We start from the raw sequence: 12,399 nt of genomic DNA, 5'->3' as shown, positions 1-12,399 counted from the left end.
TGAAGAAACGTATTTATGGCATGGCATCTTCTTTTAGACGGAGTACAATAATAGGCAACAGGGAGGGTCTCTGGGACACTAGGCACCTGCTTTTTTTTCCCTAAGGGGATATATTATTTACAAGAAGTGACAGCATATTAATAATAAAGATCAAAGTATAATTTTAAGAAGAATTATTTAGGTATTTACATTTTTGTACCTTCATATAGGGAAAGACAACTCAAGTTAGAGAAAATGAGAGCAACTCAGAGATACATAGAAGAATTTAAAAACGAACAGGCTATTTGGAAGAGAAAGAAGCGTGAAGAAATGGAAGAAGAAAATAGGAAAATCATGGAGTTTGCCAACATGCAGCAGCAAAGAGAAGAAGATCGGATGGCTAAAGCTCAAGCAAGTGAGGAAAGAAAACAAAAGCTCCAGAACATGGTATTAGAATAGCTACCAAAAACTTTGAAATCTTATAAAATATCTGATATGTCATTTAAAAATGTTTCTTACTCATGTTTTAGATTGCGCAGAATCTGGAAAGAGAGCAACAGGAGCGTGAAGATCTGGAACAAGTGCGACAAGAGCTATATCTTGAGGAACAAGCTGAGGCAGACAGAAAAAGGGAGATGGTAGGTGTTTGCAAGTGGTTAAAGCAATAAGTATAAAGTATAATATTTTTCCCTGGACCAGATTTTCCTGTTAGATATGCACATGGGTTTTCCACAAATATCTAATGTGAGAATTTGGCGCTTCATGCAGTGGGCTCCTTTAAGTGGTGTTTTGTGTTACCTTAATAGTTCAGGCACAGATAAACCTGTGTGGATAGGAGGCAAAAGATAATGATGTTGCCATACTTCTTGCAGAAGATTGAGAGAAATAATGTATTTACAGCACTAGCTAAGCTCAGTTAGCCAACCCTGTAATTGAGGTTGTTTTACTCCTCTTGATCACTGGTGCAGGACCAGTGCTTAGAAAAGTTTGATCCTGAAAGAATTTGAACAGCATCCATCAAAGTGGTAGCTCTAGCATTTATAAAATATCAAACTTAAAAATGATGTTCTGGTTACCATCTTGCATTTTTCTGCACCATCAATTCTGACATGACTTTGGCAGCTGCTATCTCGCTAACAACATGACTTGTATATAGGTTAATGCTTATTGCATTTGAAAGTTGGGTTCCAAGTTTAAGATGGTAACAAGTACTTAAAGCAGTTTGGCTATCTTTAATATGAATTTCCATACTTTCAAGGGCTTTAAGTTTCTTTCGTGTTTAATTATAATGCTGAATTTCTTGACTTTTTAATGGTTTATTTGTTCAGTGTTCTTGTAAGGATTTTATCCTTAAGCTATTGATACGTACTCCCAGTCACATCAACTTAAAAGCTGTTTCTATGAACATATATTAATATTTGATATAATCCTAATGTGACACTGGGGAGAGCAGGAAGGGGAAAGGCAAGCTCACTTGAAGTCTGCAGAAATGGAGCCTCACTCTCACTCCCCTCCTGATGTGCACAGGAAGAGAATTCCACTGCTGTGGAAACTGAGGTGCAGGAGATAATGGGGAGAGTAAGATGGATGTAGAAGGCAATATGTCTCAAGGCATTCCTTTTTTCCTTTCCTGCAATGCTTCTGCAGGACCACTCCCTGTACACCTTGGGAAATGCCTGGAGTAATGCTCCATCTGGGTGATGCCTCTGGAGAGCTCTCGGGGTATGTCTGCACTCAGCTGTGAATGAGCCTCCCAGCCTGGATAAAGAAATTCATGCTAGCTTGGGCTGGAAGGCTCGCTCCCAGCTGCAGTGTCATACCCTACAAAGCTTGTGAGCAGGTCTCTTTACCGCTTCCTGAGAGTCTTAGAATGCTCTTCTGGGGCCAAGTACCACCCTCAACAATCCCCCTTTAGAATTGTTCATGGGCTGAAACCCCTATTTAAGCTTGTTTGGATCTGCTAACTCTAATAAGGCTATTGGTAGTCTGGGGGTATTTGTGAGGGACTTCAGTGAGTCTGTTGTGGTTTCTGAGGTGCCCCAACAAGCATCCTCTATCTTGAAGAATTGGGGAATTAGGGTGAGATGCATTCAATAAATTTAATTTAAATTGTATCCCCTTTCCATTATCAAACTAGGATCTGCCTCCTCCTCCCCTCCCCCCCAAAAAAGTTAGTTTCTAACTGTGGTGGCCATCGCCTTTTTAAAAAATGTGTCTGACTTTACAAACAGCTTGTTCAACTGACTTCAGTTTTGGTGGTGGTGGGGGCGGGGGAATATTTTGGCCATTGACAAGCCTCTTTGGCAATTAGTTTACATTTTGAGGTTTACCTTTTCATGGAAAAGAGCTGGAAACTATTTTTAAAAAATGAAAGTTTAGGTCTCAGACATTCTTATGACAGTTTGTTGGAGCTAATGATCCATTCTCTTTGAAATGTCAGTAACTTTAAAATTCAAGTTTAATCAACTAGACATTGGACTTGTGCCCTAGATCACAAATAGATGAGTCTAATGCATGCTACTAGCCTTTTTTTTTCCCCCCATTCCTTCTTTTACATGGTGCTGCCAAAAACAATCAGACTTTGAGTTCTTAACATAAATTTTTTAGATCCTATTCAGGAATAGCTTGTTTAGTTCACTTCAGTTTTTGTAGAAAAATTTTACATTTGCCCCAGACTTAACCTACTAGTTTAGATTCTTTTGTGGATTTAGAGAGGGCATATGACAACACTGGAATTATAACAGAAATACCACTGCAGTCTTAACTATGGAATGTCTACCACGTCCACATAATTTTGAAGTGCACTTATTTATTCGGGTATACCACGGTTACAATAAATAATCCAAAAGATTTTCCAGAGAAGATTATCCCAGATGTTGTTTTTAAAATGTCACATGACAAAATAGTAAAAGATATCAACTTCTGTGCTTGATCCTTCATTAAGTCATGTTTACTGTGGCTAAATAAGAAGGCATTGGAAGGGTCAGCATTTTATGGCACTTATCCTGCACTGTATAGTTACGCTATATACTTTTTCCCTAATACCATCCTTGCTGGTTTTAGGAATGATAGCCCCAATAAACAAGTGCAAATCCTGTGTAAAAATCTTTTTGAAGGATGGGAGAATCTTGTAGGTCCCCAGTAATATACTATTTATTTTAATTCAGATACTTGTCTGAGCCCCTCCTTATGGGTTTAAGTATAGACTGGTTGATAGTATTTAACTGGATACAAGGATGTGAGTACAGGTAGATATGGTACACAGTGTGTGCAGTGTATTAGCATTTTTGTTGGCTTTTCTCTATAGGCAGAAATGGAGAAGAGAATTAGGCAGCGTCTAGAGTTAAGGCAAACATATGAAGCACAATTAGCCTTCAAGAAGATAGTACTGCAGGCTTTGCAAGAAGAGGAAGAGGCCTTCAGACAGAAGATGTTAGCCAAGTTTGCAGAGGATGATCGCATTGAACAGATGAATGCTCAGAAACGAAGAATGAAACAGCTTGAGCACAGAAAGGCCGTGGAAAAACTTATTGAAGAGCGTCACAAACAGTTCCTTGCAGACAAAGTAAGAGGGTTCTCCTTTTTTCCTCCCCACCTCTAGATTTCAATAGGAGCTAAAACTTATTAAAATTGTAAGACAATATTTGCAGCAGTTTGTTAGGATTGCTGCTTTCCTTTCCTTTCCATATTCTTAATCAAGGAATGGAGAATTCTTTTTGTTTTTTATTTTGCATGGAGAAAAGTCACCTCATGGCTAATTTTGGCTAAGCTTACAATGAATGTATTAATTGAGGCCCTGATCCAGCTAGTAGATCCACTTCCTGGACCTCTGTGTACAAGGGAACTCTGTTGAAGTCAACAGACTCTGTAGGGGTCTATCCTAGCATATACTTGCCGCGACAGGGGTTTAGTGTGCTGTTTTAGGTCACTTATTCAGCATCCTTGTAGAAAATACTCATTTAAAAATTGAACATGCTGTTGTCTTAAAACGATGGTTCAGTCCAAAGAATTTATTTTAAAAGTTTAAATCACGAAATTCCCTTTTGAGATTTAAGCATCTCTTTCCAAAGGAATCATGGCACAGGAAAGGAAGCAGATTCATGTTAACATTCACCTACTAGGCTCACACTCAAAAAGGGGAATGTAATCAGTCTAGATGTTTTATGAACAAAATTAGGAGTAAAACTATGTGAACTGATTCACTGAATCTTATTTCTATAGAAGAGTAAAATATAAGAGAGAAAGTTATTACTCTAATTTATACTCACATAGAGGGTGTGAAAATTTTCCATATCTGTTTAAAGTAGATGCCATATCACGTGTTAAACCAACTAAATAGCAGTTTATTAGCTTTGGAGTCAAAAAGGACCTTTCTTATCTTGGATATTTTAACATTCTCTTTCGACTTAAAACACATATTCAAAGACTTTTATATAGGTAGGTAGAGATACAAAATCATTACTAAATGTAAAACAGTTGTTTAATATTTATAATCGCATTACTATAGGAGTTAAAACAGACTTGGTACCAGATTAATGGCTCTCATTGCAAAAAGTGACGAGCACAAAATCAATCCATTGAAAATAATATTTAAATATGTTCGCTCCAGAGAACTTCATCATAGTTTTGATTTATCAAAGGCCATTACACTGTTTTAAATACTGCAGGGTACATGGCTGTGCAGCATACTATAATTTAGACTTTAAACCAATATTGAATGTACATTTCCCAAAGGGAAATAATACTTTGCATTTAAATTATTAGGAATTAAAGGATTTAATTGACAGATAAATTGCTCACACATTGTATATATGAAACAAATCCAATTACATATCACCTGCAGTAGCCATCTGAGATTCCCTCATTTGTATGTTTAAAAAAATGGTATAGCCAAAGGTGCTAAGCAATGTCTAACTAGTTCAATTTTACTTTGAAAGTGATATGTATAAATGGCTTTCTTATTCAATGGATCTGCTTCTTATGTGTATTCAGTATCATTTGCTCACTGTATTAACAAAAATGAGTTTCTTGCTTTTTGCACATTAGTACTCTTCTGTTCCTTTTTATACATCAATAGAATTGTTTACTGAATTTCAAATCAGCTACCCCTGTGCAAGCCTGTTAAAGATAATCTGGGTTGTATGTATGTTACTGAGGATTCAGTTTGGCCTGAAAAATATGTCTATTTTCCTTTCCAGTTTCTTTTGCTGGACACACTTTATCTTATCTGAAAATACTTTTGGGTCACAGGGAATCATATCTTCATGTATCAGTTTTTAAAGAAGGACTGTTAAAACATGTAAGCAGCAATGTAATTTCAACTCTCATCTTTCAGAGGCTTATAATTTCTCTTCTCAGGTTTTCTAATTATTAAAATGATGTATTTAAACAATAATTTGCTCCTTCACAGCCACTTTCTAATCCTGTTTTGAATGTTGAATTTGTGTTGTTTCAGCAACAATCATAACAAAAAAACTTGTTACTTTCTTGCAAGATGATACAAAAGTTGAGCAATGAAGCGGAAGCCCTTGGTTTGCTCTACTGATAGAGTCCTTACCAGTTTATGGTTGAAATTAATTTTCATAAAACAGAAATAGAAGGGTGACGAAGACATGTTGTTTTCTGTAGGAGCATGAACTTGAAGAAGGCAATTGGAAGAGAGAAGACAAGGAAATATTCATGCAATTGTTGAAGAAGAGAGACAGAACTTCTTAAAGAACATGCAACTAAATTATTGGGGTATCTTCCGAGAGTAAGTGAATTATATTTTCTCCTAATACTTGAAATGTTCATCCCATAAATCTATTTTCTCTTAACTATTTTACCTCAAGGATAATTTCTGTAACTAATGTAATTTTTAAAAAATATATTGTGGCTACATTCTTGCCCTCAGTGCAGGCCTGTGTGAGGGGTACACAGAGTAAAAACCTATTTTGGCTTTCTGTAGTTGGGCGGAAGTTGTGGGGGTTGCCCAGCTCTTAGCATAAGCAAAGGCAGCCTGAAGGCTGTGCTAACCAACACTCTGCTTCTCATGATCTCTGAGTCCTGGGAAGCAGAGAGTTGCTGAAGTGCAGAACATTCAGCTATGTTTCTCTCTCCTCCAACCCATCCCCAATGGCAGGAGGAGGAGGAGGAGGGCTGGAGTTGGAGGCTTATACATCAGCTCTATACCAGCCAGAAAGTCCCTCTTAACTTATGGTATTTCCCAGTCGCAATTTCCACTAGCTTTCTGCTGCTGGAAGGTGTACAGCAGGGATTGAGTTTTACTTGCCAGTTGTGCATCTTAGAATGCATAATTTAAAAAAAAAAAAATTAAAAGTGCATTAAACTGATAAAATGCAGGTGTTAAGTTTTATAAGTACTAGAATTTAACACACAATTCATTCATCATGGGCACAGGACATTTTTTTGTTTTGTTTTACTTTCAGGTCGTCTTGCACTAGCATAATGCTTCGCCATTTGGGATTGCAAATAGTTACAAAGTGAAATTTTTTTTTCAAATTCCAATTATGGGCTTTTATTTTGTGTGATAACTAACTTTAACAGAACTTAAGTTTGTGGTCAGATGTGACCTGACTAAAGTCTCTTTAATGCAGTTCCTGGATTTTTATAAATCTGGGAGGTTGATTCTGTGCTGTGGCCCTTACATGAGACACCCAGTATGTTTACACAGCAAAAGCTGTGTATAGGCTAGCCTACCCAAGCTACATTGAATCCAGCACTAACTCAGGTAATAATCATAATAAAGACAACACAGTGTGGCCTTCAGTGCTGATAGTACAAGCCTTGTAGGGATCCTGGACATCTTGTCATTTCATTAGCCCAAGCTGTGATGTCTTCACCGCTATTGTTACCTCTGTTAGCTGGATTCAAAGTAGGCTAGTGCATGCAGAACTTTTGCTATGTACATCTCCTCACTTGCATTGGTGATGAGCTCTATCACAAATAAATAATACTTTGCCCTATTATGTGATGTCAGAAGCCATTATCCTTACTGACTTCAAATCCCCACTGAGAACTAAAACAGTTAGGCAAGATTTTTGGTAACTTCTAGCCTCCTTATTAAAGACTCATCTTAACAGCAGTTTAAAATAAAACTCAACCTCCAAAACAATTGTGCTTCTTTACAAAAGAAACAGCCTACCCACTCATTCTTTATTTTCAAAATTCATAATAGTACCACAGGCACTGTACTACAGGCCTTGCATATACATACTTAAGATATAGTCAAGAATAATTTATGTATTGTTGGGCCAAATATACAGGAGCTAAATAACATGCATACTCTTTATTCCACTTTCTCCTTAATTGCAGGGAATACTCAAAGATGAAGATGATGTTAATATGCTTGGTGAGGAGTTTAGGAAGGCTTATCAGAAGAGAAAAGAGGATGTGTATTCAGAAGATAACTGAAATTTCCCTGAATTTGTTTTGTTGCATACCACTAGATATCATCATATTTCTACATTCTGTTAATAGTGAGAAATTCCTGTTTAATGTTATGAAAAAGGGTCTTGGTTTAGTTCTGAGCTTTTTCTAAATGGTTACAAGAGCTACAGTTTTTAAGTCAGTGTTGTAGTTAGTTTGGATCAATAAATTTTGCTATTCACTATGTCTCAAACAATGCATGCATAATAAAATGGACTTGCCAAGGGAGTTCACTTTAGCAAGAACAGGAGTACTTGTGGCACCTTAGAGACTAACACATTTATTTGAGCCTAAGCTTTCGCGGGCTACAGCCCATTTCATCGGATGCACAGAATGGAACATACAGTAAGGATGGGGACACACACGCACGGTGGGAGTTGCCCTACCAACTCTGAGGCTAATTAAGATGAGCTATTATCAGCAGGAGGAAAAAAAAACTTTTGTAGTGATAATCAAGATGGCCCATTTCAGACAGTTTGACAAGAAGGTATGAGGATACTTAACACGGGGAAATAGGTTCAATGCGTGTAAGGGCTCAGCCATTCTCAGTCTCTATTCAAGCCTAAATTGATGGTATCTAGTTTGCACATTAATTCAAGTTTGGCAGTTTCAGGTCTGTTTTTGACGCTTTTCTGTTGCAAGATTGTCACCTTTAAGTGTGTTACTGAGTGACCAGAGAGGTTGAAGTGTTCTCCTACTGGTTTTTGAATGTTATGATTTGATGTCAGATTTGTGCCCATTTATTCTTTTGCATAGAGACTGTTTGATTTGGCCAGTGTACATGGCAGAGGACCATTGCTGGCACATGATGGCATATATCACATTGGTAGATGTAACACAGCTGCTAGTCTGAAACCTGTCACTTTAGAAACTGATTCACGGACAGATGATAGGAATTCCAGTTACATTAGGAAATGTCTTAGCTTATGAAAGAGTATTGTCACAATCATAGGACAAGGCCAACTTTTATTTCCAAGAATGCACCTGGGGACAGGTTTCACACTTTCATTCCTCTCTGCATGGTACTATGCAGTCTTATCTGCAGTTGGGCTTTGTCCACAGAGGAAAATTAATCTGAATTAAGTAAAGGTATGACGTCGAAGTGATTAGATATCCCTTGGTCAACACCCATTCAGAATTTAAATGGCCTTAAGTTAACTTAATTTAATTCACTCTGGAACCTGTAAAACCCTTCTTAGAGCAGCTGATTAGAGTGAATTCAAAACAAAGCATTGTTTAGTCACCCAAAGGTAAACAACAACACACAAGGGGTTAAAATAAAAGCTTCTATGGATTGGTCTTAACTATACCATATCTTTTCTTGGAAACTTCAGAACAATGTTCTCTATTGCTGGGTTGGGAGAGACAGACTGCTTGCACTAATTTGTCTTCTCAGGGAGTCTGTCAGCATCTTCCCCTAGACAGCTGCAGACAATTCCCACCCCCATTCTTCCCTAGGCAAGCATTTTCGGTTTTAATATCCTCTTTGATATCTTAGGTATTGGTTTGGAAAGAGTAACCATGGCAGCCTCACTGGAGTCACATGGGGTATTCCCCAGTTAATACTCCCCCATTGTTTCCTCAAGAACCTGTATTCTCTCAGACAGTTTCATTTCCTGTTTCCCCCTGACAGCTTCCTCTGCTGCAGGAGAAACCACTTAGATTTAATAATGGGTGACAGAAATAGCACAAACTTAGTACGTGCCTGTCATTACTCTGAACATACACAGAATAGCTGATTCACCTATAGTCAGTTTTGTCCATTTATTCTTGATTCTTGTACTAAGATTACAAAATGATCATGTCTCTGTACACCACCTAGCACAGTGGGGTCTGCTCTCCTCATTGTGCCCTTTAGGTTTGACTGTAATGTACAGAACACTAAAAGACTGATGCTAAGAATGACCATTACTTTCATCAAACATTTACACAGCCATGTGCATTTAATATGGAAAAATAATGCTATAGGAACCAACTGGGACTGAGAACAGTATATGAAGTTAGGAGGACTTAGGAAAATAGGAGAAATGGATAGGGTCAAGAGAATATTCAACTTCTAACGTTTCAGCAGACACATTAATTTATTAAATATTGCTGAAAATTGAGAATTTTTCATTTTACATTGATGCCAATATTTATCACTTTTAAAAATAAAAGTATGGCATCTGATCTTGTCTCTAGTCATCAAATGCAATTTTAAACAATACTTCCATGTTAGCGAACTAATTTTTGTATGCATTATTGGACATCAAGATTTAATTGCTATGGCAAGTTATCAACTTTTCTGTATATCAAGACAACCAGCATCCACTAATATATTTAATGTTCCAACCCAGCTAAGACTGAAGATCTACTAAGGCGGGATGGACAACAAACATTGTCCCTATGTAGTTCCCAAACCTTTATTTTTACAATAAAATTTATGTTTTTATGTCCAAGTTGTAAAATTTTCCTCCCCATTAATGAGGTTTTTGAACTATCACCTTACTTTTCTGAGACATATAAACATTACCTTTTATTTGGACAGCAGTGTTTTTCATCTTATCTCAACTACAGTTTCAAACAATCAGTATGAAAACAGAAAATTGGTAACAAAAACAGATGTGTATATAGTGTGTTCTCTCTGTACGGCTTGCCTAACCCATTACAGTCAGTGAGGATATAGACCACTTAGCTAAATTGTTTGATGACTAACACCATTTGAACGTATGTTGCAACACAAAACTATTTACAATCAAACATTAAAATGTTTATCATATAACTTTTAAAAATTGATCAATTTTAGCAGGCTTAATCTAAAACTATCTATTTGAACATTTGTGGTAAATATTAATACTTTCAAAACAGCATACAATCAGAACTGATTTTCAAACCGAGGTATTAAACACTGCATCAGGAATTTCCCCACTCAAGAGCTTTCATGAACTCTTCTTCAGTAAAAGAAAGCATTTTAGCTGCTTCAATATGCATCTATAAAAGATTAAAATAATTTAATTAAACAAGTAGGGGTATAAGAGAAGATGATTTTACATTTGCTATATCAAGTTATTTGTAGCCTAGATAACTTAATGCAAACAGAAGTGGAATATGAAACAGTTTTTTTAAAAAAAGAAAAATTGTGATTTATCTTTTTGTATGTGTTGCACCTGTGATAGACCCAGTCCAGTTGGGTACAGCAGAATAGCAGAAGGCAGCTATACTGGCCACTGGATTAACAGTTTTCTATTCCAGGGGATGCTCCAGGCTAATGAGAACACCTGATTCTAATTAACCTGCAAAGAGTCAGGTGAGGCTATGAAGCTAATGTGACCACCTGACTCTAATTAAGGCCCCACTGATACTATAAAAAGGGCTCACTCCAGTCTGGCAGAGAAGAGCCAGGGGAGAGGAAGTGCAGCTGAAGGGCTGGTTAATGAAGATATTCTCAAACCATAGTTAAGGGAGCCTGAAGGTAAGGGTGAGAAGCAGGAGAGCTGTGGGGAAGTGGCCTAGGGAAATGTAGCAACTCTGGCAGTGAAAGGTTGGCTGCCAACAGCTGCTACCATTAGGGTCCCTGAGCCGGAACCCCCCCAACCCACCACTACAGGAACATCTCCTGGGAGGGGAAGTAAGGCCCCCCCGTTAGGACAAGAGGCTAAACTGTTCTGAAATAAGCTCCCAGGGACAACAGAGACTAGGAGTTCTCTAACCAACCTCCTTGTAGGCCTATGATGAAAAGGGCTCCGTAGACTGTAACCCTGGTCCTAGAGAGAGAGAGGCTACATGGGGAGTCACAGTGAGCCACTGAGGCTAGCATAAACCACCTAGGAGTGCAGGACCCACGGGGGCAAGGTGCCACACACCATTGATGGGAGTTCGGCTTTTTCTGTCTTTCTTTACAAATTAAGCACTGGTCCTTTCCTTATATGTACTTCTCTACACTGGAGATGCTTTTATAAGAGAATCATTGTCTTTCAAAAACATAACATTCAACTCTGCTTTGTATTTCTAGGAACTTTTTAAATTCATGTTTAAGATGACAAATGTTTCTTCTGAGCAGTCTAAAAATACTTATCAGTTAAGATTACTACAGGAACTATTCAAAATAGCAGCAGATTCTTCTGTTCTATCTGTGCATTTCAGTTTTCTTTTTTAAAAAAGCAAGTTACTAAAGCAGACTGTCTTAGACAGTTGGAGCCCAATACTGGTTACTAAACAAAATTTAGTAGTTTTCATGACTTTTCGAGCTATTGAAGAGATTCTGTCTGTCTCTGCAGTTTCAGTACTACAGTTAACTTAAGATACTGTACTAGACCATAAGTCTGGTATAACAAAGTATATTACATAAACTACCAAAATCTCAATAGTTTACAGAAATGCTGTCTTCTCATGACCAATAAGCATAGTTACTTAAATAGCAGGGTGATTGAGAGGGAAAAATGGTGGTAAACACATAAAAATAAGGACCTTGCTTTTTCACACTCCATCTTGACATAACCTACCACTCAAATGGGCAGCAGCTACTGAAGCCTGTAAAAGCCCCTTAAAAATGCCATATGATGAAACCAAGCTTCAGATCACATTACAGAGGTTAATATTTTTATCATCCCTACGCTTTAAACTGTTTTTTAAGCAGAACATTACAGTCAGTCCTAGATTTTAATTTTTTAAGATTGCAAAATCAATGTCCCTGTGAATTTTTTTTTTTCTGCTGGCAGAAAATTTTTTTTCAGTATAAGTGTGTTCTTAGGGAATTAGTTTGATGTGGTAAACATTAAGCACAAGAAGCAGCTGATCTGAAAAGAGATCTGAAATTTTAATCTCTAAACATATCAATTAAAAAAAAAAAAGAGAGCTATAACTCCTATAATACACCAGCCCCCAGCTCCGGAAAGCTGAAGAGATCTTCCGCCTGTATCCCTTTTTATAAATAAGGCCTTTTCCAAAATGTTCTCCTCTGGGAACTTGTCCTCTAAATCTAGTGAGATAACCAGAGGTAGCCTTAAGACAACC

At 37.4% G+C, this 12,399-nt stretch overlaps 1 protein-coding gene across 1 annotated transcript in view; it reads right to left on the bottom strand.

Annotated features, from left to right (window-relative positions):
* Positions 1-8,356: 8,356 nt before the first annotated feature.
* Positions 8,357-12,399, bottom strand: part of TEX9 (testis expressed 9) — a 55,132-nt gene continuing 51,089 nt past the window's right edge. Inside the window, exon 13 of the mRNA XM_030578239.1 lies at positions 8,357-10,377. Within this exon, the coding sequence (XP_030434099.1) occupies positions 10,300-10,377 (78 nt within the window). The 3' untranslated portion in view covers positions 8,357-10,299. The remainder of the gene's footprint in view (positions 10,378-12,399) is intronic.

The sequence above is a fragment of the Gopherus evgoodei genome, chromosome 10, assembly GCF_007399415.2.
Source record: "Gopherus evgoodei ecotype Sinaloan lineage chromosome 10, rGopEvg1_v1.p, whole genome shotgun sequence".
In the NCBI taxonomy this organism is placed as follows: Eukaryota; Metazoa; Chordata; order Testudines; family Testudinidae; genus Gopherus; species Gopherus evgoodei.
This window is presented reverse-complemented; position numbering and strand designations above follow the sequence as displayed.